This window comes from Schistocerca nitens, chromosome 1, assembly GCF_023898315.1.
Source record: "Schistocerca nitens isolate TAMUIC-IGC-003100 chromosome 1, iqSchNite1.1, whole genome shotgun sequence".
NCBI lineage: Eukaryota > Metazoa > Arthropoda > Insecta > Orthoptera > Acrididae > Schistocerca > Schistocerca nitens.
In genome coordinates, this window is record NC_064614.1 from 683257485 (window position 1) to 683285190 (window position 27706).

At 42.1% G+C, this 27706-nt stretch overlaps 1 protein-coding gene and 1 pseudogene across 1 annotated transcript in view; one reads left to right on the plus strand and one right to left on the minus strand.

Moving 5' to 3' along the window:
* LOC126195117 (otoferlin-like) overlaps positions 1–27706 on the minus strand; it is a 376779-nt gene that overhangs the window by 221869 nt on the left and 127204 nt on the right. The window contains exons 11-14 of the mRNA XM_049933641.1: positions 21181–21395; positions 13363–13549; positions 13081–13271; positions 6682–6879 (exon numbers count right to left, since the gene is read on the minus strand). Of these exons, the coding sequence (XP_049789598.1) occupies positions 6682–6879; positions 13081–13271; positions 13363–13549; positions 21181–21395 (791 nt within the window). The remainder of the gene's footprint in view (positions 1–6681; positions 6880–13080; positions 13272–13362; positions 13550–21180; positions 21396–27706) is intronic.
* LOC126203325 (5S ribosomal RNA) lies at positions 20669–20786 on the plus strand (annotated as a pseudogene).

Sequence of the window (27706 nt, forward strand, 5' to 3'; positions counted from 1 at the left end):
TCAATAAGCTATGTAATGGCGTAATCTTTGGCCATTACCTCGAAAACTGACAAACACACCATAAAAATATTGCCACAGATTTAAAGACTTACCTTTATAAGATGTCCACCTGACAGTAAATTTTCCACACAAATAATCAACACTGCACAAATCTGAAAGTTTGCTAATAGAAATATTTGTTTCGTTAACTTCAAAAATGGCTTTTTGCGTTTCATGTCACCAAATGGAAACAGGCAAAGATTAATGGCTCTTGGCCAAAGTGTAGCTACGACATGCTACCAAACAACCAGATTATGATCCTGTCAGCTGCCAAATTTAAAAATAAGCTACTATGTCGTTTTGTCCTACTATGTCTTTTTGGGCCACTTTCACCTACATTAATTGGATCGTTGTCAGTTATTACTAGCGCATTCCTTGAAGAGCCTGTACGTGTTGGCTGATGGGGTTAGCTGAAACTATGAAAACAGAAGAAACTCAACTAGCACTGACAGCTTTCGCTCGCAGCTAAATTCACCTGATTTCGTTAGCAGACAACATCGAGTTTAACTTGTCAGTTTTTATATGCTAAAGCAGATGTGACACCGAGAGAAAGTGACATAAGAAACAAAACTGAGCACAGCGAAGACAAAGCAGAATGGTGATAACAGTGCCAGTGTACACTACATTGTAAGCTGGGCTGTAGTTGGTAGCGACCCGAAACACCTTGTCAGTCCAAAGTCGTACACCTACCTTGAGACTTTTGTCGAATATCGTATTCCCTTCAGCCACTGAAATGAGTGTCTTCCAGGAGTGTGCAAACAGGGCGACCCAAAATAAGTAATCAGTCGAAAGATGTACACCTGCCTCGAGGCTTTTGTCGAATATCGTATGCCCTTCAGCCACTGCAATAAGTGTCTTCCTGGAATGGGCAAACAGTGCACGAAGTATATTGGGACAACCAGAGCAAAAATGGCTGCTTCACCGAAAAAACGCACCACACTCTAGGACGCCTACGCTATAGTTTGTAAGGGAGGGTGGATAGACCAGAGTGTTTGGAGTATTTTTAATATTATGGTAGTTGAATGGTGGCTTGTAAGAAGCCATAAACAAGTTCAAGTTCCGACCCCGCTAAAAACCTGCATAATAGCGGATTTTAAATTATTTTCTTTACGGAGAAACACCTAACTACATTATATTTTTTTTCTCCCTGGGACCTAAGGTGGTGGGGGGGGGGGCAGCCCCTCCTTGCCCACAGGTATGGGCGCCCTTGACCACAGTGGACCAAGAGACCCATTGTGGGCGCCTTGAGTTACGTTAGCATACACGCGGTACAAATTCTTTGAGTGTAAAAGCGATATTTAGTGCTTCGTGGGTGTACCTGCAGGGAGTGTACTAGTAACGTAAGCAGTTTTTAAATTGTTTTATACACTGATGAGCCATAACGTTATGGCCAACTACTTAATAGCGTGTTGGTCCACTTTGGATGGCAAAATAGCATTTTCTGCGCGCCATGGATAAGAAAAGCCCGTGATAGTTTCCAGAGATGTGTGGCACCAGGCTTGTATGCACAGGTCACGCAGTTTTCGCAAATTATGGGGCGGTGGTTGAGGACGCGGAGCTGGCGCACGGTAGCGTCCTAGACGTGTTCCACGGGGGTCAGATCAAGCGAATTTGATACCCAAGACAATAAAGTGAGTTCATAATCATGCTCCTCAAACCACTGTTGGATGTTTCTAGCTTTGTGACAAATACAGCTATCCTGCTGGGAGACGCCATCTCCGTCGGAGAAGGCATCAAAATTGAAGGGATGTTTGTTGTCTGCAATGATGTAGATGTAGTCCAAAACTGTCATCGTGTCTTCGATTACTACCACAGGTCCCATCCCTGGCCGGCCTGCTTCCCGGGCACGGTGAATGTTTCGAGCAGCCGTTTGCGTGGATGAGTACACAGCCCAGGAAGGAAGTATGATTAGGGGTTAACATTCCGTTGACATCGAGGTCATTAGATGGAGTTCAAGCTCGGTTTTATTCAAGGACGACGAAGGAAATTCTGTGCCCCTTCAAAAAACCTTCCCGCCATTTGGCTGTAGCAATATAGGGAAGTCATGGAAAACGCGAATCTGGATGGTCAGATGCGTATTTGAACCCTCGCACAGTGGGGCCAAATCCAACATAGCTGGCCAAGAGTCAAAAGTTTATAAATTTCGGTGAATGGCAGTACTTGGGGGTTTTCGGAGTCGCTGATTAAGGACCCATAGCCAAAACTTTAAATAAAAACAGAATGATGGATCTAAGTGAACCACTTTAATAGAAAAAGAACAGAATAAATCCATATATTGTATGATACATAGGTACAATCTGTTAAAAGTTTATGTATGGTCATTCGAAGAATAATCCGATTCACAATCAGTTTATTCAACTTTGAGGTCGTTGGAACTTTCTGTGCATACTGGTATACTTGGCGCAACTAACAATACAACTGCTTCTGGGAGCAACGACTTATGAGTTTTTTTCGAGGAAAATCATGCAACCACGAAATAAACGGATGAGATGTAAATAATAAGAGTAAAATAATGTTTCCCATTGTTTTGACTCAGGAAAATTTTTTTCCGAAATTTTTTCGATAGCTTTTAATACAGACTATATACTGATAGATACTTGAGTGTCTTCAGACATTTGCATTGTAAGACGTCGCGGTCTCCTGACCTTCATTGCTTATCTATTCCGCCCTCACAATGCTATTCTGCACATAAAGACGCTTCATTCGAACCCAAACTTGATAAGATAAAGTCAATATTGTATGAATTAATGTATGCAAATAACAAGTAAATCGCAAGTGCGCACCGAGCTTGAAATACTCGAGGCTGGCGTACACACACACATTCAAGACACGACGGTCACAAAAGCTTTCATTTTGGGAGAGGCAAATCACACACCAGGAGGCCTGTTCTTTCAGAGGACGAGTCAACCTATCTACGTCAGCCGGCGACCGCCCGCGGAGCAGACAGTGTTTGCCCGAGTGAAAGGGAGAACGACCCCGTGTTCAACTTAAAAGCAAATTCAGCTACATTGTGTGGGAGGGCCCAGCCTACGCATTCTTTACAAACATAGCATGCAGTTTCAGAGGTTTTCACAGGGAGACAGCAAACGCCAAACGCCGGTGCTACAGATTTCCGGATTGGTCACCTTAAAAGAAACGTCATTCTCCCGTTTTAGAAGAGCAATGCTGATTGGCAGACGATACTCCTGACGCCTTGAGCTGAAGGAGTAATGGGAGAGACCAAAAGATAAACCCCTTCACGTCTGGCATGGAGAGGGGCCGTTCCGTTGTTGCTCTTGGAGCGAGAACACGTAACGAGAGCGTGTGCGCTCGTACGTGTACTCAAAGAGCGAGGAACAAGCCTCTCCTTAGTACTTCACTGAGAGAGCACCTCTGTCGAGAGCGAATCGGAGTGCGACTCTATATTGAGTCCTTGCGCTTAAGTGTTGTTCACTATGTTGGCCGCCACACTTATTGTGCGGTGTGAACGGACAGAGTTATAGTTAAACTCCTGCAAGCGAATTTTTGAGTGGCATCGCGGTGGACTGGTTATCTGACCAGTGTACCAGGCCAATAGTTAGACTAGTGGCGAATAGGAGTCCTTGACTTCATCAAGGCGTAGGGAGAGTTTGATTGGCGAAGGTCAATCCAGATAGAACGAGAGTTATCTTATTTGTCAGCAGCGAGCGGCGCAGACAGCAGTCATCGCAGCTTACGGTATTGCGCGCTACAGCTCTTGCGAGCCCCATATTTCCTCCACAACAGTACACTTCACTGCATTTCACACGCGACAGCCTCGACCGTACCTAGCAACATTGTAACGGATAATTATTCAAGTTGAGCAGGTGCGGCTCTCAGCCATTCTGCCAAGTCAATAACAATCTTAAACTTTGTATAGAAATTTCATTAGCGAATCCAATCCTTAAGAGGTAACTTCACATTCCGAAAAGCGAAAAGAACTCGGAAATAATTTGTTCAGTTCATAGCTGAAAGTGGCATTGTGATTTCTCAGAATTTTTGCAAAAAAAAAAAAAAAAAAAAAAAAATAAAAAAAATAATAATAATTTTCGGTAGTTTCATGTTTTTATTACACCAACTTGCACTACTCCAGTACTCAAGTGCCCCACTCGTTACGTAAGAAATTTTGTGAATTTTTGTGTCATTTCCTTACAACGGACGACTCCAGAGGATATTTATTGCTGAAAGTTTTTCAGGCATTTCTCTTTAGAACGTTAGGAGCGTCTGTCTGACTTCTGTAGTAGTGTGGGGGTGGAAATTGCATCTTGCAGGAGCCACAGGGTAAAGGGTACATGTCAGATTAATCCGTTGCACAGAATGACAGAATAGCAACCACACGTCGCTCACAGCATTATCGACAAGAATTGTGAGTTTATTACTTCTTTGCAATGAATCAGTATTTTATGTACCAAAGTTGATATTTAGAACTAAGGATATAACTGTAGAAAGTAGCGAGGTGTCTGTAAGGTATGTTGAAATAAACATCCTGGTTCAGGTTCACGGTAACGTGAATGAGGGGGCCGTAGTTGTGGTACGCAAAACAGCCCCCAACCGTCATAGAACCACCTGCAGCCTGAACTAGACACTCCACACACTGCAAGAAATCGCACCAATGACACACTGCGCCTACTTGCAACTAGTTTGAATGTTTTTCATTCAATTTTAGTTCCATCTACAACAAGCGATCTGTCTGGTCGTAGAAAAGTAGAGAATGTAGGAACTTTTCCCTACGTGTTTAAAATTGTCCATCGTAATCTGCCGTTCATTTTTTTAAATCATTCGTTTGTTGTTATCACAAAAACTATTGTTATTAATTTTGTGATACACGATGATATTCTACTTACTTGCAGCTGCTGGGTTCCTCTTTTAGATTGAAAATCTATTGATTTTCAGAGAGTTGGCATCCTCTTGACGTAGCGTTGAAGTCTTTGCTTCCCTCACGACATGTCTAGCTCGATTGAGGGTCACCTTTTATCTGAATAGCATTAGCGGGTATAAGAGCCGGGTGCCGCTGATAGCTGGAATTTGACCTTTGTACTCTTACTGAACCCACGACTACAAATGCCCGGAACTTACAGTTTATTTTTCAATTTTTGACCTGCTTCTTGGAATTTGACCACGTTGTGCGTCGCCTTTCCGAATGTCAGTTGAGTTTGCTAACCATGCGCCACCCCTCTCGGTGCATGGCACAAAAAGGGGTTCAACCTGCAGTGTGTGGAGTGTCTAGTTCAGGCTGCAGGTGGTTCTATGACGGTTGGGGGCTGTTTTGCGTACCACAACTTCGGCCCCCTCATTCACGTTACCGTGAACCTGAACCAGGATGTTTATTTCAACATTTTCGGGGACCAATTGTCGCGCTTTCTCCTACATCTTCAGGATGAGAGTGCTGTGGACACTCCCACCATCCAAGGTGACAACAGACGCGTTCACAGAACCGCCTGCGTACCGTCCTGGTTGGACTAACATTCGGTGCTACATCATTCCTCGACTGGCCCGTTAAAAATCACTCTATGTTTATCTTATACATAATGTATTGAACTGTTTGGAATAGCAGGTAAAACGTTGCAGTCAACATCCCTGATTTTGTATGTTGTATCGGACTTAATCTACAATGAGTCGTATCAGCTGGATATGACATACCTGAAAAATCTCTTGAACTCTCTTCATCGCCGAACTGAGACCGTTATCAAGTCTAGAAACCAGTGGCCTTGCGGATTTATTGGTTACTTTTCTTTGATTGTTGTAAAACGTAACGTAAATGCCATAACCTGAAATATACAACACTTAAACCCACCGTGCTATGCTACACTGGTGCTCCTTTAGGTTCCGTGAAACTTGGCCTCAGGGTCGCGAGGAAATCTTCAGTTGCACATGTTTTAAGGAGCTTTTGCGTATGCGCAGCTGTCATAACATAATTGCCTTATGGGTCAAATACATACAAATTTGATAAACAAAGGGCACGGTTCGTGACGTGCACATCTAGGCCTTACCACTCGACCACAAGTTTACGTCAAAGCCACTACGTGGTAGCACACTGCGGCTGACGTTGATCACCTTTCGCTTGGTAGTTGCCACAAATCCCGTTAGATGACAGCACACTCCTCAGATATGCCAATTAGTTCACTATATAGTATAATTAGATCAGACGTCATTATTACCATATTATTACTGTTATTATTATTATGATTGGCAGTGACCGCAGTTGTACAAATTTGTTCATAATCATAACTGTTTACAACAGGTGCTATCTCATACTATCAACTTTATCTGAATTAAAAATTTGTCAACATCCAAAATGTATACTCATGAGTCGCCAGTTCTAGAGACAGTCACACGCTACCGAGATCGTGTCTCCTAGGGGTGACTAGATTTTTGTCCCTTGTGCATGTTATCGTGAAAAAAACGAGACATGTTTTACGTGTCCTAAGAATTTCGGTCCCAGAAATTATTGCTCTACATAAATTCACTAAAGAAAGTAACGCATTTGTCACACATACGATGAATTAGCTGGTGCACACAGTTACCCTGCAGTGGAGAGAATGAAGGCATTCATCATTGTTGTGCTGTTACAATACGACCTTCACTGCCATCATAAGTGAACTACGGCATACGGCTAGGGAGGCAGGAGGGCCGGCTGCTACGTACGACGTCTCGCTGGCAGAGCTTGATGCGCTCCTTGTCGAGCTTGGTCTTGCCCATGCCGGCGGTGGCGCTGTTGCTTCGCGCGATGGACACGTATCTGGCGCAGGCGGCCGACAGCTCCTCCAGCACGGCGCGCAGCCGCCGCTCCGCCGCGCCGTCCTCCTGCTCCGTCAGCAGCAGCACCTCGGACAGGCCTTCTTCCTGGGAACACAGGCGGCGCTAGTGCGGCCCGCTCCACGCCGTATCGACCCTTTCTAATAATAAAGCTTCCACCAAAATAAACCAACTTATATTGCCTTTATAGACCTGGAAAACGGATTTGAAAATATTATCTGGCAGTAGACGTTCAGAGTGCAGAAGGAAGCAGCTCTAAAGTGCAAAGATATGCCAGTGATACTCTATCTCCTCCTATACAGGGTGGTCCATTGATAGTGACCGGGCCAAATATCTCACGAAATCAGCATGAAACGAAAAAACTACAAAGAATGAAACTCGGCTAGCTTGAAGGGGGAAACCAGATGGCGCTATGGTTTGCCCGCTAGATGGCGCTGCCATAGGTCAAACGTATATGAACTGCGTTTTTTTAAAAATAGGAACCCCCATTTTTTATTACATATTCGTGTAGTACGTAAAGAAATATGAATGTTTTAGTTGGACCAAGTTTTTCGCTTTGTGATAAGATGGCGCTGTAATAGCCACAAACGTATAAGTACGTGGTATCACGTAACATTCCGCCAGTGCGGACGGTATTTGCTTCGTGATACATTACCCGTGTTAAAATTGACCGTTTACCAATTGCGGAAAAGGTCGATGTCGTGTTGATGTATGGCTATTGTGATCAAAATGCCCAACGGCCGTGTGCTATGTATGCTGCTCGGTATCCTGAACGACATCATCCAAGTGTCCGGACCGTTCGCCGGATAGTTACGTTATTTAAGGAAACAGGAAGTGTTCAGCCACGTGTGAAACGTCAACCACGACCTGCAACAAATGACGATGCCCAAGTAGGTGTTTTAGCTGCTGTCGCGGCTAATCCGTAGCAGACAAATTGCGCGAGAATCGGGTATCTCAAAAACGTCGGTGTTGAGAATGCTACACAACATCGATTGCACCCGTACCATATTTCTATGCACCAGGAATTGCATGGCGATGACTTTGAACGTCGTGTACAGTTCTGCCACTGGGCACAAGAGAAATTAAGGGACGATGACAGATTTTTTGCACCCGTTCTGTTTAGCGACGAAGCGTCATTCACCAACAGCGGTAACGTAAACCGGCATAATATGCATTGTTGGGCAACGGAAAATCCACGATGGCTGCGACAAGTGGAACATCAGCGACCTTGGCGGGTTAATGTATGGTGGGGCATAATGGGAGGAAGGATAATTGGTCCCCATTTTATCTATGGCAATCTAAATGGTGCAATGTATGCTGATTTCCTACTTAATATTCTGCCGATGTTACTACAAGATGTTTCACCGCATCACAGAATGGCGATGTACTTCCAAAATTATGGATGCCCGACACATTGCTCGCGTGCGGTTGAAGTGGTATTGAATAGCATATTTCATGACTGGTGCATTGGTCGTCAAAGCACCATACCATGGCCCGCACGTTCACCGGATCTGACGTCCTCGGATTTCTTTCTGTGGGGAAAGTTAAAGGATATTTGGTATCGTGATCCACCGACAACGCCTGACAACATGCGTCAGCGCATTGTCAATGCATGTGCGAATATTACGGAAGGTGAACTACTCGCTGTTGAGAGGAATGTCGTTACACGTATTGCCAAATGCATTGAAATTGACGGACATCATTTTGAGTATTTATCTCATTAGTGTGGTATTTACAGGTGATCACGCTGCAACAGCATGCGTTCTCGGAAATGATAAGCTCAGAAAGGTACATGTATCACATTGGAATAACCGAAATAAAATTTTAAAATGTACCTACGTTCTGTATTTTAATTTAAAAAACCTACCTCCTATTACCGACTGTTCGTCTAAAATTGTGAGCCATATATTTGTGACTATTACAGCGCCATCTATCACAAAGCGAAAAAAGTGGTCCAACTAAAACATTCATATTTCTTTACGTACTACACGAATATGTAATAAAAAATGGGGCTTCCTATTTTAAAAAACGCATTTGATATCCGTTTGACCTATGGCAGCGCCATCTAGCGGGCCAACCATAGCGCCATCTGGTTTCCCCCTTCAAGCTAGCCAAGTTTCGTTCTTTGTAGTTTTTTCGTTTGACGCTTATTTCGTGAGATATTTGGCCTGGTCACGATCAATGGACCACCCTGTATACACTGCTTACACCACGGAAGCTGTAGGCCAAATTCGCAGAACAACTGAAGTGGAGATCAAAATTAATGGACAGAATACAGACATACCGCATTATCCAGACGACATTGCTGTGGTCACCGAGGCGAAAGAAGATCTAGAGAAGATCCACAGCACAACGGAAAAGGGTTTTCTGTAATCGGTACGTTGTGAGAGTAAGGAAGAGGAAGATATAAGTGATGGTATGCTGTAATGAAGAGGGTTGTGAACCTCTAAGAACGAACACTTGAAGAGAGGAGTTAGAAGTGATAGAGGAGTTCTATTGGGGAGGAAATATCACAAGATATGGTAAAGACGGAAAGAAATTGTGCGCAGAATACGGCTCACCGTAAATGCAATTTATTTGGGAAAGAACTTATTCAAAAGCAAAAACATCAACCTGAAAATATGGAAGCGCATCATGAAAGCATTTCTTAGGAGTACAGCGAAACTTGGACAGTAGGAAAACAAGAAAGAAGACGGCTAGAAGCCCTGGAGTTTTGGTGTTACAGAAGGATGATGATCAGCCGGGGAAACAGAGTTACCAATTAAGAGGTGCTGATAAGATCACAGGAGACCTGGCCTCTCTGGAGGCACATCCGAACAAAAAGAGACAAACTGGTAGGACACATTTTGAGATATAATAAGATCATTGGAACAGTTAGTGCTGTTGACGGAAAAAATCCCTGGAAACGACCCAGGATGTCATACATGCAGCAGATTACGAAGTGCAGTGTGCTATGTATGTGAGTATGCGGAAATGAAGCGGAAGGCAGAAAGAAGAATGGAACAGCGTACTGCTGCAAACCAAACTCAGGGTTGAATACTAAAGAAGAAGAAGACCTCCTAAAATGCGAGTGGAAACATTGGAACGTCTGACACTTACGTTACTAAAATGTGAATGCGAATACAGGACGGTTGCCGACGCTGCGCGGCGGGGATTAAAGAATATATATCACGTCTTGTGTAGCAAACATCCTTACATAGATGGACGGTGGAGGAAAAAAAATGAAAGTATGATTGCTGCATGTGAAACGTCCCAAGGAAAAGAAAATGAAAATATGTGTTTCAAGAGGAAAAAAATTGTGTTCGGGATGGTCTTTGGCTGAAGCATTTAATGTTTTTCACTTCGTCATAAAACGAAACATTACTATGAGAACTATGGTAGATGTTAATTACTTTACACAAACAAAGCAAAGATGAATGTCGGACTATATCATACTTGTCTGTGCTGTGAGGAAGATAGAATCGCAGCAAACAGTTGTAAAAAATAGAGGAAAATCAACAAACATGCCGATACATCTAAGATAATACGAGCACAGTCCGAAAAATTGTGCCGGTCAACTATTGAACAAAAACTGCAGGACAACTGCTCTAATAAAAGCTTCAACAATTGAAGCCTTGAAGTAAATGGGGACCTTAGTGCCATTCTAGACATTTAACAGGAAATGCCTTTTGTTTTTGGTTAGTTCTTCCTTTTACTTTTCTAATTCAAAATAGGTTTTTATGTTTAACTGAAGACATATTACACTGTGCTCAATGATATAAAAACAGAAATTAATCAAGGACAGTAAAAAATGCAAATTTAGAACATGCAGTCAGTTCTACATCCACAGTATTTGACCTAAAATAGGACGTTAAGTGCCTGAGGCAGTTACATCCCTTTATACAAATATTTCATTGGCTACTACCTAATCATAGAATAGCTATTTGTTTCCTATTCTTGGCTGTGATGATAACAGAAAGAAACTGGTACCGTAATACAAAAACTTACTTTTTAAGTAATCTTCAAGTTTATTAATACAACTATATTGAAATCCATTATTACAATAATACTGGAATAATAAAAACATTTTGAACGTGGCTTGAATTTAAGGATATGATGCTTCCATAAAATAGTTTGTCTTCAGGTTTTACCAATTCAGTCATAGTAATTCAATCATAGTTTTTAAATAAGTCTTCTTATCTTCTGTAATATTTGATTTACTTAACAACGAAGGCAATGCTGACCCTGCTACTTTCTTATTGGTCACACCATTCTTGAAAACATCAATTTCAGTTCTCTGTTCAAGTTCATTGAAGGTCTTTTTAACCAGGATTTTGCAAGGATTACTAGAACTAACTTTTATCCATGAAAGTTTTGTAATGTTGACGTTCACTGTGTTAATAAGAGTCCCTGCTACTTTTTTGAGGACGAAAAAACCAGCTTCGCTCAACATGTTTGTTTTAAATGGGTTTGTCACTTTCACATTTTCTGTCATAGATTTTAAGTCCTTTGGAACATTGCATTTAGTAAGTCTTTTCCGCTTTTCAGTAGCGTAAAAGTCACGGTCGCAGTTGAGGTATGAGTGACCCCCATCTAAGAACCTATTATTTATTTCTATGTACATTTCAATGCAGGCTAAATACACCCACAAAAATATCATCATTTTATTTTTATTCTGCCCACAGCAGTTATCATTCCACGCTTTTAGTTAATCTGTGGATTCAATTTCTTTGAGGGCTCGAAAGACGCTGTACGCAACTGCATTCCCTTCCCTACCTGATATTCCTTCATGCAACGTATTCATCATACTGAAGTTACTGTGGAAATGGGTACAAAGGTTGAAATTTGAAAGTTGGGTTAGGTAGTAACAAATCACATGTTGTATACGTATATGTTCTAGATTGCTGGAACGATAGTTTATTTTTGAAACGCTTATTAAATACCAGATAATAAAAACGGTACGACACAGTGATGTCAGGATATTGTTCCTTAAAACCTCGTAAAACCTGGATTTGTTCAAAAACTGTGAAAGATATTCCTTCCCTGAATCCTGCCTCCCATAGTGGCTTACATGTCTTGGGAATGATTGCATGTGCTCACACAGACAAGAGCCTTGTCATGAGTATACTTTCGATCAATTTTCTCATTGAAACTTCCTGGCAGATTAAAACTGTGTGCCGGACCGAGACTCGAACTCGGGACCTTTGCCTTTCGCGGGCAAGTGCTCTACCAACTGAGCTACCCAAGCACGACTCACGCCCCGTCCTCACACCTTTACTTCTGCCAGTACCTCGTCTCCTACCTTCCAAAGGTTCGCAGGAGAGCTTCTGTTAAGTTTGGAAGGTAGGAGACGAGGTACTGGCAGAAGCAAAGCTGTGAGCTGTGAGGACGGGGCGTGCGTCGTGATTGGGTAGCTCAGTTGATAGAGCACTTGCCCGCGAAAGGCAAAGGTCCCGAGTTCGAGTCTCGGCCTGGCACACAGTTTTAATCTGCCAGGAAGTTTCATATCAGCGCACAATCCGCTGCAGAGTGAAAATCTCATTCTGGAATTTTCTCATTACCCCTTTTTTTAAACATTCACTGAGTTAGTAGTCTGCTTGATTTTCATTAAAAGCTGCCACCTATTACCGGAGATAGCAAAAATATTGCAGAAAATATTCCTAAAAACTTGCTCAATTTTCCCTTCGCCATTTGGCACAGTGTACGTCACCGTTGTTTGACATCTGCTTGGTGCAGAATCTCCACATGCTTCATGCCTGCGTTTTGCAACACGCTTGTCTTGCATTAGGTCAAGAAGATTTTTTTGTTTTGTTTACAATGGTCTAATTTATAAAACTCATCAAAGAGTAAAAGTTTTTGGTCGTAGGTTATACATTTGCGCTTGTATTTGTTTTTACATACAGTCTGTTGGGATGGGACACAGCACTACAGTGTTAGCAGCTGTAACATAGGCCTTGCCAGCATTTCTCAGCTTCTTATTTTCTTCCGACAGTCTCTTTAGACGTTCGACCGTGTGGAGCATACACCCAGTGCATTATGTTAACGATCAATGTAACTAATAGGAACCATCTGGCACTTAAATCGCCATTTACATTGTTGACGTTGGTACATACGTCCCATTTTTGGTAAAACTAAACTTTTGGAAAAAAATGGCACTTAGATCCCTATTTATTTCAGGCCTTCAATTCTGTGTAATATTTCGTACTTGTCTCCTCCTAATGTTAACTTACATTCTCTGGATGTCATCATTACACTAATGACGAATTCTGTAGCCCTACTTAAAATTTTTCAAGTGCAACTCTTCCTCACCAGTTTGTCAATAATTTTTGCAATGATATTCGAGTTGTACATTCGCCTTCTGTGGTCCGGCCATATCGAGTATACATGCATACATGGTTTGTCGTCCCAGTATGGGAGGAAGTAATAGATGCGGTCATGGGTCATTGGTTTGGCTGGCGGCGTGGTACTCTGCCAGGAAGGTAGTTCTGATGTTACCACTTCTAAAAAACAGAAACATTTTATGCACTGTGTCAATAAATTGTTTTTGAGTAAAGAAAGTATACTGAAAAAAATAAACAACCGTTCACCTACCTAAATTGTCGTCGCTGTCAGAGTCTGCGAAATCTTTCGCCGTTTCATTGTGACCGTCAATTGAGTTACCTGCGTTTCCGATGCTAAGTTCAAAATATACTGGTTTATCTCCTAATTTTTTGTCGATCATTGTCGCTTCCAGGATTGTCGCAAACAGAAAAAATTCTTCATTTTTTGCATACGACGACTGCAACAAAACATTGTCGTTAGTGACTATCGTCCTTACTTTTGCTTTAGAATGGATTTTTCGTCAAAATGTGTAGAATAAAGAAGTAAGAAACAGATATCAGCACCAGAGTACGCTTAGTCATTCTTATTCTGGAAATAAAAGAAAGGTACAAGGGTGTGGTTAAAATTCAGGATGAAAGAATGTTAATGACAAAATATTCTGATCACATTGCTATCCTCTGTGAAAGTGAAGAATTACATGACATATAATTTTTGAAATTTTTGAAAAACATAGTCAGTGATCCCCCCCATGAACCATGGACCTTGCCGTTGGTGGGGAGGCTTGCGTGCCTCAGCGATACAGATGGCCGTACCGTAGGTGCAACCACAACGGCGGGGTATCTGTTGAGAGGCCAGACAAACATGTGGTTCCTGAAGAGGGGCAGCAGCCTTTTCAGTAGTTGCAGGGGCAACAGTCTGGATGATTGACTGATCTGGCCTTGTAACATTAACCAAAACGGCCTTGCTGTGCTGGTACTGCGAACGGCTGAAAGCAAGGGGAAACTACAGCCGTAATTTTTCCCGAGGACATGCAGCTCTACTGTATGATTAAATGATGATGGCGTCCTCTTGGGTAAAATATTCCGGAGGTAAAATAGTCCCCCATTCGGATCTCCGGGCGGGGACTACTCAAGAGGACGTCGTTATCAGGAGAAAGAAAACTGGCGTTCTGAGGATCGGAGCGTGGAATGTCAGATCACTTAATCGGGCAGGTAGGTTAGAAAATTTGAAAAGGGAAATGGATAGGTTAAAGTTAGATATAGTGGGAATTAGTGAAGTTCGGTGGCAGGAGGAACAAGACTTTTGGTCAGGTGATTACAGGGTTATAAATACAAAATCAAATAGGGGTAATGCAGGAGTAGGTTTAATAATGAATAAAAAAATAGGAGTGCGGGTTAGCTACTACAAACAGCATAGTGAACGCATTATTGTGGCCAAGATAGACACAAAGCCCATGCCTACTACAGTAGTACAAGTTTATATGCCAACTAGCTCTGCAGATGATGAAGAAATAGATGAAATGTATGACGAGATAAAAGAAATTATTCAGGTAGTGAAGGGAGACGAAAATTTAATAGTCATGGGTGACTGGAATTCATCAGTAGGAAAAGGGAGAGAAGGAAACATAGTAGGTGAATATGGATTGGGGGGAAGGAATGAAAGAGGAAGCCGCCTTGTAGAATTTTGCACAGAGCATAGCTTAATCATAGCTAACACTTGGTTCAAGAATCATGAAAGGAGGCTGTATACATGGAAGAAGCCTGGAGATACTGACAGGTTTCAGATAGATTATATAATGGTAAGACAGAGATTTAGGAACCAGGTTTTAAATTGTAAGACATTTCCTGGGGCAGATGTGGATTCTGACCACAATCTATTGGTTATGAACTGCAGATTGAAACTGAAGAAACTGCAAAAAGGTGGGAATTTAAGGAGATGGGACCTGGATAAACTGAAAGAACCAGAGGTTGTAGAGTGTTTCAGGGAGAGCATAAGGGAACAATTGACAGGAATGGGGGAAAGAAATACAGTAGAAGAAGAATGGGTAGCTCTGAGGGATGAAGTGGTGAAGGCAGCAGACGATCAAGTAGGTAAAAAGACGAGGGCTAATAGAAATCCTTGGGTAACAGAAGAAATATTGAATTTAATTGATGAAAGGAGAAAATATAAAAATGCAGTAAATGAAGCAGGCAAAAAGGAATACAAACGTCTCAAAAATGAAATCGACAGGAAGTGCAAAATGGCTAAGCAGGGATGGCTAGAGGACAAATGTAAGGATGTAGAGGCTTGTCTCACTAGGGGTAAGATAGATACTGCCTACAGGAAAATTAAAGAGACATTTGGAGAGAAGAGAACCACTTGTATGAATATCAAGAGCTCAGATGGCAACCCAGTTCTAAGCAAAGAAGGGAAGGCAGAAAGGTGGAAGGAGTATATAGAGGGTTTATACAAGGGCGATGTACTTGAGGACATTATGGAAATGGAAGAGGATGTAGATGAAGACGAAATGGGAGATAAGATACTGCGTGAAGAGTTTGACAGAGCACTGAAAGACCTGAGTCGAAACAAGGCCCCGGGAGTAGACAACATTCCATTAGAACTACTGATGGCCTTGGGAGAGCCAGTCATGACAAAACTCTACCATCTGGTGAGCAAGATGTATGAAACAGGCGAAATACCCTCAGACTTCAAGAAGAATATAATAATTCCAATCCCAAAGAAAGCAGGTGTTGACAGATGTGAAAATTACCGAACTATCAGTTTAATAAGTCACAGCTGCAAAATACTAACGCGAATTATTTACAGACGAATGGAAAAACTGGTAGAAGCCGACCTCGGGGAAGATCAGTTTGGATTCCGTAGAAATGTTGGAACACGTGAGGCAATACTGACCTTACGACTTATCTTGGAAGAAAGATTAAGAAAAGGCAAACCTACGTTTCTAGCATTTGTAGACTTAGAGAAAGCTTTTGACAATGTCGACTGGAATACTCTCTTTCAAATTCTGAAGGTGGCAGGGGTAAAATACAGGGAGCGAAAGGCTATTTACAATTTGTACAGAAACCAGATGGCAGTTATAAGAGTCGAGGGGCATGAAAGGGAAGCAGTGGTTGGGAAAGGAGTGAGACAGGGTTGTAGCCTCTCCCCGATGTTATTCAATCTGTATATTGAGCAAGCAGTAAAGGAAACAAAAGAAAAATTCGCAGTAGGTATTAAAATCCATGGAGAAGAAGTAAAAACTTTGAGGTTCGCCGATGACATTGTAATTCTGTCAGAGACAGCAAAGGACTTGGAAGAGCAGTTGAACGGAATGGACAGTGTCTTGAAAGGAGGATATAAGATGAACATCAACAAAAGCAAAACAAGGATAATGGAATGTGGTCGAATTAAGTCGGGTGATGCTGAGGGAATTAGATTAGGAAATGAGACACTTAAAGTAGTAAAGGAGTTTTGCTATTTAGGGAGTAAAATAACCGATGATGGTCGAAGTAGAGAGGATATAAAATGTAGACTGGCAATGGCAAGGAAAGCGTTTCTCAAGAAGAGAAATTTGTTAACATCGAGTATAGATTTAGGTGTCAGGAAGTCGTTTCTGAAAGTATTTGTATGGAGTGTAGCCATGTATGGAAGTGAGACATGGACGATAACTAGTTTGGACAAGAAGAGAATAGAAGCTTTCGAAATGTGGTGCTACAGAAGAATGCTGAAGATAAGGTGGGTAGATCACGTAACTAATGAGGAGGTATTGAATAGGATTGGGGAGAAGAGAAGTTTGTGGCACAACTTGACTAGAAGAAGGGATCGGTGGTAGGACATGTTTTGAGGCATCAAGGGATCACAAATTTAGCATTGGAGGGCAGCGTGGAGGGTAAAAATCGTAGAGGGAGACCAAGAGATGAATACACTAAGCAGATTCAGAAGGATGTAGGTTGCAGTAGGTACTGGGAGATGAAGAAGCTTGCACAGGATAGAGTAGCATGGAGAGCTGCATCAAACCAGTCTCAGGACTGAGGACCACAACAACAACAACAGTCAGTGATCTTAAAATTTGTTAACATTACAATTTAAAACAGTCTTGATCGCAATTTTTTTTATTGGAGTGAGTGACCGGTTTCGACTCTTTCATAGAGTCATCGAGTCATCTTCAGACTCCAGAGCGGTGGATGGACTCTATGAAGGAGTCGAAACCGGTCACTCACTCCAATAAAAAAAATTGCGATCAAAACTGTCTTAATTTATTTTTTGCTTTAGAAGCAAAAAACACATAACGGAAGAAGCAAAGGAAACATAAAAAGTACTCTAGCATGGGCAAGAAGGGTACTGCTCGCCAAAAGAAGTCTACTAACGCCAAACACGGGACTTAATTTTAGGAAGAAATGTTTCAGAATGTGTGTTCTGGAGCACAACATTATATGATAGTGAATCATGAACCGTAGGAAAATCAGAAAAGGATGTGTTGGAGGCGAATGTTGGAAGTTAGGTTGACTGATAAGATAAAGAGTGAGAACCTTCTATACAGAATCGGCGAAGTAAGGAGCGTGTGAGAAACCCTGTCAAGAAAAAAGGGCAGGGTGACAGGACATGTGTAGATATCAGGGAATAGCTTCCACGGTACTAGAGGAAGCTGTAGGGGGTGAAGCTGTATGGGAAGACAGAAATTGATATACTTCCAACAAAGACATTGGAGTGAAAAACTTAAGGACCAAAGTAACTTCTCATGATGTGTCACTGCCAAGTAACATGGCTCTGAAGCTTGGACCATACAATGAAAGAACTGCTATAGTATAAGTAGAGTAGGTAGCTGCAAAAGATAGGGTGGTGGACAAAAATATGGAAACGTCACGAGAAATGTATTCTTGAACATAAATGCAGATGTTAGCCAACCCTGCAGATTGTACTGTTGTAAATGACCACGAGTGGCACCTGTGAAATGTCCAAGTGTTAGTCATCGTGAGAACAGCGTTCTGTGTAGTTCTGAGTGCATTGTATCGGAACTCAAGTACATTCGTGTCGTGGGCAAATTGTTGGTGCTCTTATGGTGGATGCTTTCGTAACTAAGTTGGCCGAAGTGTTTGGTGTGTCAAGAGACCCTATATCGAAGATTTATATCGCATACAGGAAAAGCGGAAAAACATCATCCGCTATATTTCAATGTGGACGAAGGTTGTTGCGTGATCGTGAGGGACAGTCTTTGAAGATGATTGTGACAAAAAATAAGAGGACGGCAGCTACAAAAGTCACTGCAGTGCAGCCTGTCGCACTCGCGAACCCTGTCCGCAGTAAATTAAGATGAAGGGAATTCCTTAAGTTGGGAATTGATGGGGGAGCTGGAATTCAAAAACCATTCATCAGTGATGCAAATGCCCGTACCGGTAACAGGACGACGTTGTGCCGAAGCCATAAAACTGGGCCTATGGAGCAATGGAAGAATGGCATTTGGTTGGATGAGCCTTAATTCACACGGCTTCCAACTTCTCCCCGAGTTTACGTCACACGAGTGAAACATGGCAGGGTTCGGTGATGTTGGCAGCCATATCGTGTATTCCATGGGCCCCACAGTTATTCCTCAAGGTCGCATTACTGCCAAGGATTATGTGACCGTTTTGGCTGATCATGTTCATCCCACGGTACAATGTTTGTTGCGCAACGATGATGCTATGTTTCAAACCGACAGGGCCCTTATTCGCACAGCTCGCTTCGTCCAGGCCTGATTTTGAGAGCTTACGATCAATAGTCGCATCTCCATGGCCACCACAGGCATCAGATCTCAGTGTTATTGAGCTTTTGTGGCCTACTTTGGAGAGCAGGGAGTTCAGTCGCTATCCATCTTCAACATCGTTGCAGGAGTCCGTCTCGATAGGTGAGTGGTCAGCGCGACAGAATGCCATGCTAAGCGGCCCGGGTTCGATTCGAGACTGGGTCGGATATTTTCTCCGCTCAGAGATGGAGTGTTGAGTTGTCTTCATCATCATCGTCTCATCCCCATCGACGCTCAAGTCACCGAAGCGGCGTCAACTAAAAGACTTACACCAGGCGACCGTTCTACCCGACGGGAGGCCCTAGCCACATGACATTTCATTTCATCGGTACCGGAAGTTCCCAATATTTTGCGGGAAGAATGGTGTAAGATTCCTATGAAAACCTTACAGGACACGTGTTTATCCTTTATGAAACAACTGGAAGCCGTTTTGAATGCCGAGGTGATGTGCTTTAATGTTTCCATATTTTTGTCCACCACCTGTACGCAATAAGATGAACAGAAATCACACTTTCATTGAAAGAAAATAATTAAATTGAACTCGCCACTACTTATGGTGGTCCCTTGGGAATGATAAAAAGCGGGACACGGTCGTTAATATGGTGTTAGATCGCAACTAACGTTCTGAAACGTATTCCCATCCCGGACACAAGTTGATAACGACTTCTTGTGGTAGGGCGTTCCACCAATGTAGAGGACAACTGTTGGATGGTCGTAGGAGCACGTGGACGTGTTGCAGTACGTCTCTCAAACCTTTCTCTCACCAACTGGATTGGATTTAAGTCGAGGGAACGGACAGGCCCCGTCTGTTCGCCGAATATCCTCTCTTTCCGAGAGCTCCTCAACCTGCCCTGTTCGATACGGTAGCGCATTGTCATCCACGAAAATGTCACTGCCGAAAGCACCCCTCGAAAGACGCGTATGGGGAATAACGTTGAGAGGTGACTGTACCGTTTTCAAAGGTGTGGAGGTCAGTACGCCCATACAACATCATGCTTTCCCACAACGTAACACACAGAACACCTGAACGATCGTGTGACAATGCTGGACGTACCCTCATATAGCGAGAGGCGGGAACACATAATGCACCCAATGGTCGGAAAGATCGTTTTACAGTACGATCACCAGTCAACGTTATTGTGACAGTGTACTCCATCGCATTTTTTCAGGGTTGCATTCGGTCCTTACTCTTTATGGATGACAATGCGAATGGACTGGCCTCCCCATTCCCCTGACTTAAATCCCATTGAGCATGTGAGAGATGCATTGGGGTGGCGTACTGCAGCACGACCACTAGTAGCGACGACCATCTGTCGACAACACTGACGGAGGAGTGGAACGCACTACCACGAGAACTCCTTACCAACATTGTATATTTATCATGGGACCACACTGCAGAGTATGCATTGCCATCCGTGGTATCACACATCCAATTGAGAATCATGTCCTGCTTTTTCTAATGTCCGGCATACCATCATGAATCGTAGTGATTCCAGGGTAATAATTGTCTTTGAGTCAAAGTGTCATTTCTTTACGTCTCACTGCATATTTCCTACTTTCTGTGATACACTGCAGCAGTTCTTTCTATCTATGGTCCAAATTTCATTGAGCTATGTTACTTGGACACACCATGCGAAAGTTACTTCCGTTATTTAGTTTTGCACACACGTGTAATTGACGACGTAGGTTGAAAGTGCTGCTCTGAGGTGGAAAAGTTGGCACAAGAGAGGAATTATAGGCAGACAACATCGAACGAGTCACAAGACTGATGCCTGAAAAAAAAAAAAAGAAAAAGTCTTCTACTGTGGAGTTTAGAGTGACAATGGCCTTTCCGCAGTGGATACACCGGTTCCCGTGAGATCACCGAAGTTAAGCACTGTCGGGCGAGGTCGGCACTCGGATGGGTGACCATCCAGACCGCCATGCGCTGTTGCCATTTTTCGGGGTGCACTCAGCCTCGTGATGCCAATTGAAGAGCTACTCGACCGAATAGTAGCGGCTTCGGTCAAGAATACCATCATAACGACCGGGAGAGCGGTGTGCTGACCACACGCTCCTCCTATCCGCATCCTCCACTGAGGATGACACATGGTCGGATGGTCCCGGTACGCTACTCGTGGCCTGAAGACGGAGTGTGGAGTTTAGAATGACATACAATGCGGTAGCGTCGCAACTGAACTCGGCCCATTGGATAACCATCAGCTGCCACAAGAACAGATAGAACCTCTCTCACACTCAACAGAATTTTATTGAAATAGTCTCTGGCGCAAAAGCATACATTCAGTCAAAATAAATAAAAAAAACTGAGGTGTCAACTTCGAAATACTTACTTCATTAATGGGAAACGTTGGTTCGACTTCTACTTCAGAAGGGGCGAGATCGATAGTGTCAGTGATTTCTGTGCGTATGGCTACCAGCAATCGCGCGCGGTATGACACCCCTTCTCCTAGCCCTGAATTTAGATTTGAATGTTCGTCTATGAGACTGTAATCTCTTGTCGAGCCGTATAAATGGATGAATGTTGGTCCAAATGTTGGAAGGAAACCTGAAAACAGAGAAACAAAAGTTTCAAAGACGAGTATACATTTTCAAGATGATGGGATTAAAAAACAAACAGCAGTAACCTGAATGGTACAAAGCCCCTGGTGCCAAGACAAAGTTTGATTTCAACTAATCAGCTTATACAAATTAAGACTGAAGTTATGGAAAGACGGGACTCAGAACCTTGCAAGAATATGGTTTTCTTTGTGTTCTTTGCTAGGTGAAAATCTGATAATTCGCCTCTAGCTGATGTGATTCCTAATTTGTGTCTTTACGTCTTCTTACTTAAAGCAGTTAAGAAATTATGAAATATACAGGGTGATTCAAAAAGGAGTTTACAGAAATTTATTGTGATAACTTAAAGAATCGGTAGATGTGTCATTTTGTAGCAAACAACCGAAAGTTTGATTCACATAGTGCATCAGTACCCAATACCACCACCAGGAGCGCCAGTGTAGTGTACAGTTAAAATGGCTACTTCCACTGGTGCGGAACGTTGTGAGCGTACAAGCTGTGGGGGGAGATTAGAGCGGCAGTTTTTCGACGCAGAGCACGTGGCAGGTGGTTTCTACAGGGCCGTGGCGGGCGGCTAGCGATTATGCGGCCTTGGAAAAACCAGAGCGAAAGCTTGGCCGGGGAGCGTATTGCCGTGTTTGCGAGCTTGGAGGAATTTGTATGCCAGAGAAAAATTGATAAAAATAGAACTAAGAGTGACACTGAGGAGCGAGTTGGCACTCATGGACAGAAAAATACGTAAAGCTAAATTATGTAGACGCGCCACAAAAATACATAATAGTTTAAAAGTTATTGCTGCCTTAAAATTGTAAATTTATGAAAGTTCAAAAGATAATATCTCGGCAATGCTTTGACCGATTAATATGAACAAAGTGTATACGGATGCGGCTAGTAGAGATGCATGGAGCAATCATAGCCGATTTAGCAGAATGTGTACCATTTTTGAATGAGAGGTCAGAATATGGGACTTGACTGAGAGAAAATGTGTTTTTGGTAATAAATAAATTTAAAGAGACCAAAGTAGCGGCAGCATTCTAAAGTTTAAAGAGGTAGGTGAGTAATTAAGTATGTATTTTTATTTCTGTATGTTTAGTATGAAAAATCCGGGAAAAGCAAAATCACGCCACAAGAACATTATCCGTGAAAAAACGGTGGCAGAAACAAAAAATTGGACTTTAAATTGTTATCACCCGTAAAATTTCCATATTTTTTAATGTATCACATGTGTTTTTGTGTTTAGTTTTAGAATAGTTGTATTTTTCTTTGTCAAACATTGTGTTGAGTTGGACAGTCGTTTCGAGGGTGTATAGGGCGGCCATCGTTGGGAGAGTGGAGTTTGAGTGACGCTAAGGGTTGGGCGTAATGCATATCTGGGGATAGTATTGGGTTGGTAGCCACGATTGGAGACAAGTATGTATGTAGCGACGTTCGAAAACGATCAAGTAAGCGCAATATAGTGGCTTAGGAGAACAGACAGTGTATTTTGTGAATTGTGAACAGACTGTTGAGTACTGTGATCGCGACATATGAATTTTATAGTGAAGTGTTGTAGCATCAGTTATTAATGGCCGCACTTACGTAAAAGCCGCTCAGATTGGATTTTATGTATTTAGTCAAAATATTGAAGACTATTCGTGGAAAATTACAAAATAAGCTACTTGTTCAAATTATAAATCAACGTGACTCATTATTTTAAATTTCACCACAATACCTGCCTGCATTGTTTTTTATATATTTTTATTTCAGCTTGAAAACTGAGTTTACGATAGATGTGAGCTGGCACCCTATGACGATAAACGTAGCCAAACATTCACACCAGCTACATCTCTGAGGCCGCTCAATTAAACTAAGTGTTGAGTATAACAAATATATACATTCTCGTACCATAGCACGTGGGGGCCCAAGCTAACTATTGAATCTAAACTAACTTTTTCTATTAAAAATCGGCGAACAGCATCAACAGCAACTATATAAACATTTTCAACATTTTCAGCGAATTTTTGCAGTGCATAGTGCCCAGTACCATCGTAATATGGGGTTTCTCTTCCAGAATTGTCTTAACTGAACAGGTTGGGTAGGCAGCGCAGGATTGCGTTTGAAACTGAAGAAGAATGGAAGAAACACGATGCCAATCGCCGAGCAGTACGCTGAGCCCGTCGTCGACCACCAAAGTGGAAGTTGAAGCGTCGCCGGCTGCCAAACATCAACTCGCTGGCCTCGCTGCCGCACTCCAGAGCTGGGGCCGCTTCCGACAGCAATCTGCAAGCTGCTTCACACCACACCACACCGCACCTCACCGCGTGGCAGCCGACAGCATCAGGCAACAGTCGCCATACAGCAGCATCTCAACAAAGCTAAGTGTTGGCAGCAGGTACATTAGTTTCTCAAGTTTCTGTCTCATAGCCAGTTTAGCTATGGAGTCCAAATTGAGCGAGACAGTAATAAAGAAGTCAGCTAGTGATGTTGAGTCTACAGGGAGTGGGAGTGAGCCTCAGAGCCCTAACAGACAGGAAGAAGAAGCAGAAGTTAGTGTAGTGCCTATGAGTAGATAATTAATGAGCCAAAAGGGGAAATTCAGAACTGAATTAAAAACTGATATGAGGGATTTCAAGATTGAATTAAAAATTGATATTGGGGGATATGGAAAGTTCTTTGGGGGCAAAAATCAGAGAATTAAATGATCAATTGGGGGATTTATAAGAAAAATTTGAGGAGGTAGAAGGAAATTTGAATGCTAAGATTGATGCAGTTGTTTAATTAAGGGGTATAATTGATTCAGGCAGGCAAAAGTGGGACACAAGGAATGTTGACAATCCAAGCTGTGATTGATGTGGCTCAGAAGATTATGACTATTTGTGATAAAATCAAAACTTTATTACTGGATCAACTGGCAGGGACAGCTAGCGACTTAAGAAAGGAAACTAAAAATGTGGCTGCTGTTACTGTGAAGAGTAATGTAGAAACTGACAAAGTTAATATTAGATTAAGTAATGAAGAATTATTTGTGGCTAATGGAAGTATGGGGTGGTCTATGGCATAAGTACCCAGTGGTAAGACTTTTTCAGGGGGAAGCAAGTACCATGCTGTAGATTTTCTGGCAGCATGCAAGAATTATTTTATTGATGGTATGAATGACAACAACAAAATTAAACTGGTAAAAAGATTGTTGGAGGATTATGCTCAGACACTGGCAAATAATTGTAGTGAACAATTTAAATCATATAGTATAGCTGAACAGATGTTTCTAAATAGGTATTGGAGCCAAGCAAAACAATGCAGATTACAGAATGATTTTCTGAATGGGCCTGTTTACAGAGGAGGTAGGCAAACTATGAGAGAATTTTGTCAGGAGGAATTATGTAAGTTGGTACATTTGGATAGGCCTTTGGGAATTCTGACAGATTTCTACCTTAAGGAGTAGGTTACCTGAAAATGTACAGCGGGCAAGATACATTGTCCAACAGATTCATTAGAAAGATTAGGGGGTAATAATTCAACATATAATCAGAGGAATAACAGAGAGAGAAGAAATAATGTGAGTTGGGGTAATAACCACCATAAATCAAGCAGGGAATGAAATCAGAATGGTAATTGGAGAGGAAACAGAGATAGAATTCATAATGAAACTTGGAGGGATAACAGTGAAAGATTTAATGATGATGTCAGGTACCAGAGAGGTGCAGGGGAAATGGAAACAGGAGTGATCAAAGGTCAATGCAGGAACAGAGAGATGGGAGAGGAGAAATTAATGCAAGGGGACCGCAGGGACAAAATTCTTTAAACTGAGATTTGCTCCAAACAGGGTCCAATATGGGAGAATAAACCATGAAGTAATTCGGACCATGAGATGGGTAAATGATTGTGGGAGAAATAATGGTTGATCTTTTAATAGTTTTAGGTAAAATAATGGGAGGTATTTTAATGAAAGCAAAAGCAGTGGAACAAGGGAAGAGAAAGTACAGAATAAGAATTACAGGCAAACTAACAGGTGGTTTGTTGATCATGACGAAAATAAACAAGCGAGGGAATAAAGGATTTGTGGAATGGAGGCAGTTATGGTAATGATGAGATGTTTGGAGGCTGGTTTAATCAGCATGATAAGAGGGCCTTTAGAAGTAAAAATAATAGGAAATGTAGGAATCAAGAGGGAGAAATAAATGTTGGGGTTTGTTAAATAAAAGGGATCAAAATGTGGGGGATAATGATTCAAACAGTATTTGCTTGGCAATTATCTTAAGGAATGAGCATGTATCAGCTGTGCAACCTGTGGGAGAAAATGTGTACTGTCATGTTCAGAGTGCGTGTGTGAATGGCAGCAGAAATAGCAATGTGTTGAATGCAATGGAACTTTTACCAGTGGTACAAGATATAAATTGTATGGAGGCGACAGTGCCTGATTCAAATGATGTTGTATATGGAAATATACAGGTAGGTATGTGCTACAGCAATGTGAATGTATTAAACAGTGAGCAGGCAATAGATCCTGTATCAGATGTTTTCATGGGTAATGATGCTGATAGGCGGCACAAGGCTGCAGAATGTGTTGTTAATGTATGTGGAGGCACTCAGTCCAGTAGTGATAGGGAATGTACCAGTGAGCAGGCTATAGTTCATGTAGCCGATGAACAAGCAGTAGCTGTAGGTGAAGTTTTTAATGTGGAGAATGGAACTGCAGGTGTTGATATTGTGGTTGAAACTGTGATGAATTCTGTTGATTGAAGTGAATTTATGTCTGCTGCTAATGGTATGACTGAAGAAGATGGGCAGACACATTTTTTCAAAGAAGCATGGGAGAATAGGGCAGAGAGTGATTTTGATTCTGATGATTGGATAGCCAGGGCAAAATGGTTTCAGAAATGGGCACCTGAGGATTGGGAGATTAGCAAGCATGATTATGCCAGGCAAATCAGGGATTTATGTAGGGAAATGGAGGTGCTCAAATATGCTTATAAGGAAATAGTTAATGGGGATAAAGATGTTAAATCATTGGATGAAGAATGTTTATTTATGATGGGAAAAGATGGTGTAGGTGACAATAATACTGTGAATAATGATACAGTTAGTGAGCAAGGTGAGGATGTTGATGAAATCCAAAATTTCATTGTGTATAATGATGAACAACAGATGGTCATGCATGAGGAGCTAAATACTGAATGGATGGGGAAAGATGAGTGGGATTATGATGCTGATGATTGGGTTAATTTTGCAAGTTGCCCCAGCAGTTGATAACAGAGACCTGGGAGGAAGAAAAATATAGAGCTGCTAGAAAGCTACTGGCGATGAGTGTAGGAAACTCTGGAATTAAAGAGGCCTTTGAGTTAATATTTTCAGGGGATAAGAATACTGAATCTTTTAGTGAAGAGAAGGTGTGCACCATGACTAAAGATTTCATACATAAGATAGAGGAGGACTTGTTGGCAGAAACAGAAAAGTTACAGCCAATAATAACTGTTGGTGTCGCAGGGACCTGTGAAACTGGTTTGGTGGATACTGTAAGTTCTGTGTCTGGGGTGGCAGAGAGCTTTTGTGGTCATATTAAGAACAGGGAAACAGTGGAATTTCCAGTCACAGGTGGTGAGGATTAAAAATGTTACAAGAACTTTCAGTAAAACAGTGAGAAAGGAGTTAGTTCTAGATGTAAACATTAGAGGTGACGTATTTAGTCACTCATTTTTGGTGGTCCAAAATTTAAGTATGAATTTGGTGTTGGGGATTGATTTCCTGAGTAAATATGAGGCATATGGAGATAGTAAGTACCAGATGGTGGAACTGAATAAAATTGTCTCTGAGCACTATGGGACTTAACTTCTGAGGTCATCAGACCCCTAGAACTTAGAACTACTTAAACCTAACTAACCTAAGGACATCACACACATCCATGCCCGAGGCAGGATTAGAACCTGCAACCGTAGCAGTCGCGCGGTTCCGGACTGTAGCGCCTAGAACTACTCGGCCACTCCGGCCGGCCGTGGAACTGAATATTTCTGAGGGAAGAAAAAGGGTTAAATTCAAAGATGCACTCAATGATGAAGAATTGATTGCTAGTTTGCATGTAACACAGTGCTTGATGGACGAGATGGAGGCTGAGAAAGAGTTAAGGATTAAAGCAAATGGTACAAAAGGGATTTCTGAGGATGAGAAGGCAGAATTATATCAATTACTGACTAAAAACAAAGACGTGTTTTCTGAAAATCCAGGGAAGGTGACTGATTTTGAGTATTCAGTCAGGGTGGACCCAAATGAACCCATTAAGGTCAGGCCTTACTCTATAGCAATGGGAGAGAGGGAGACAGTTGGAGG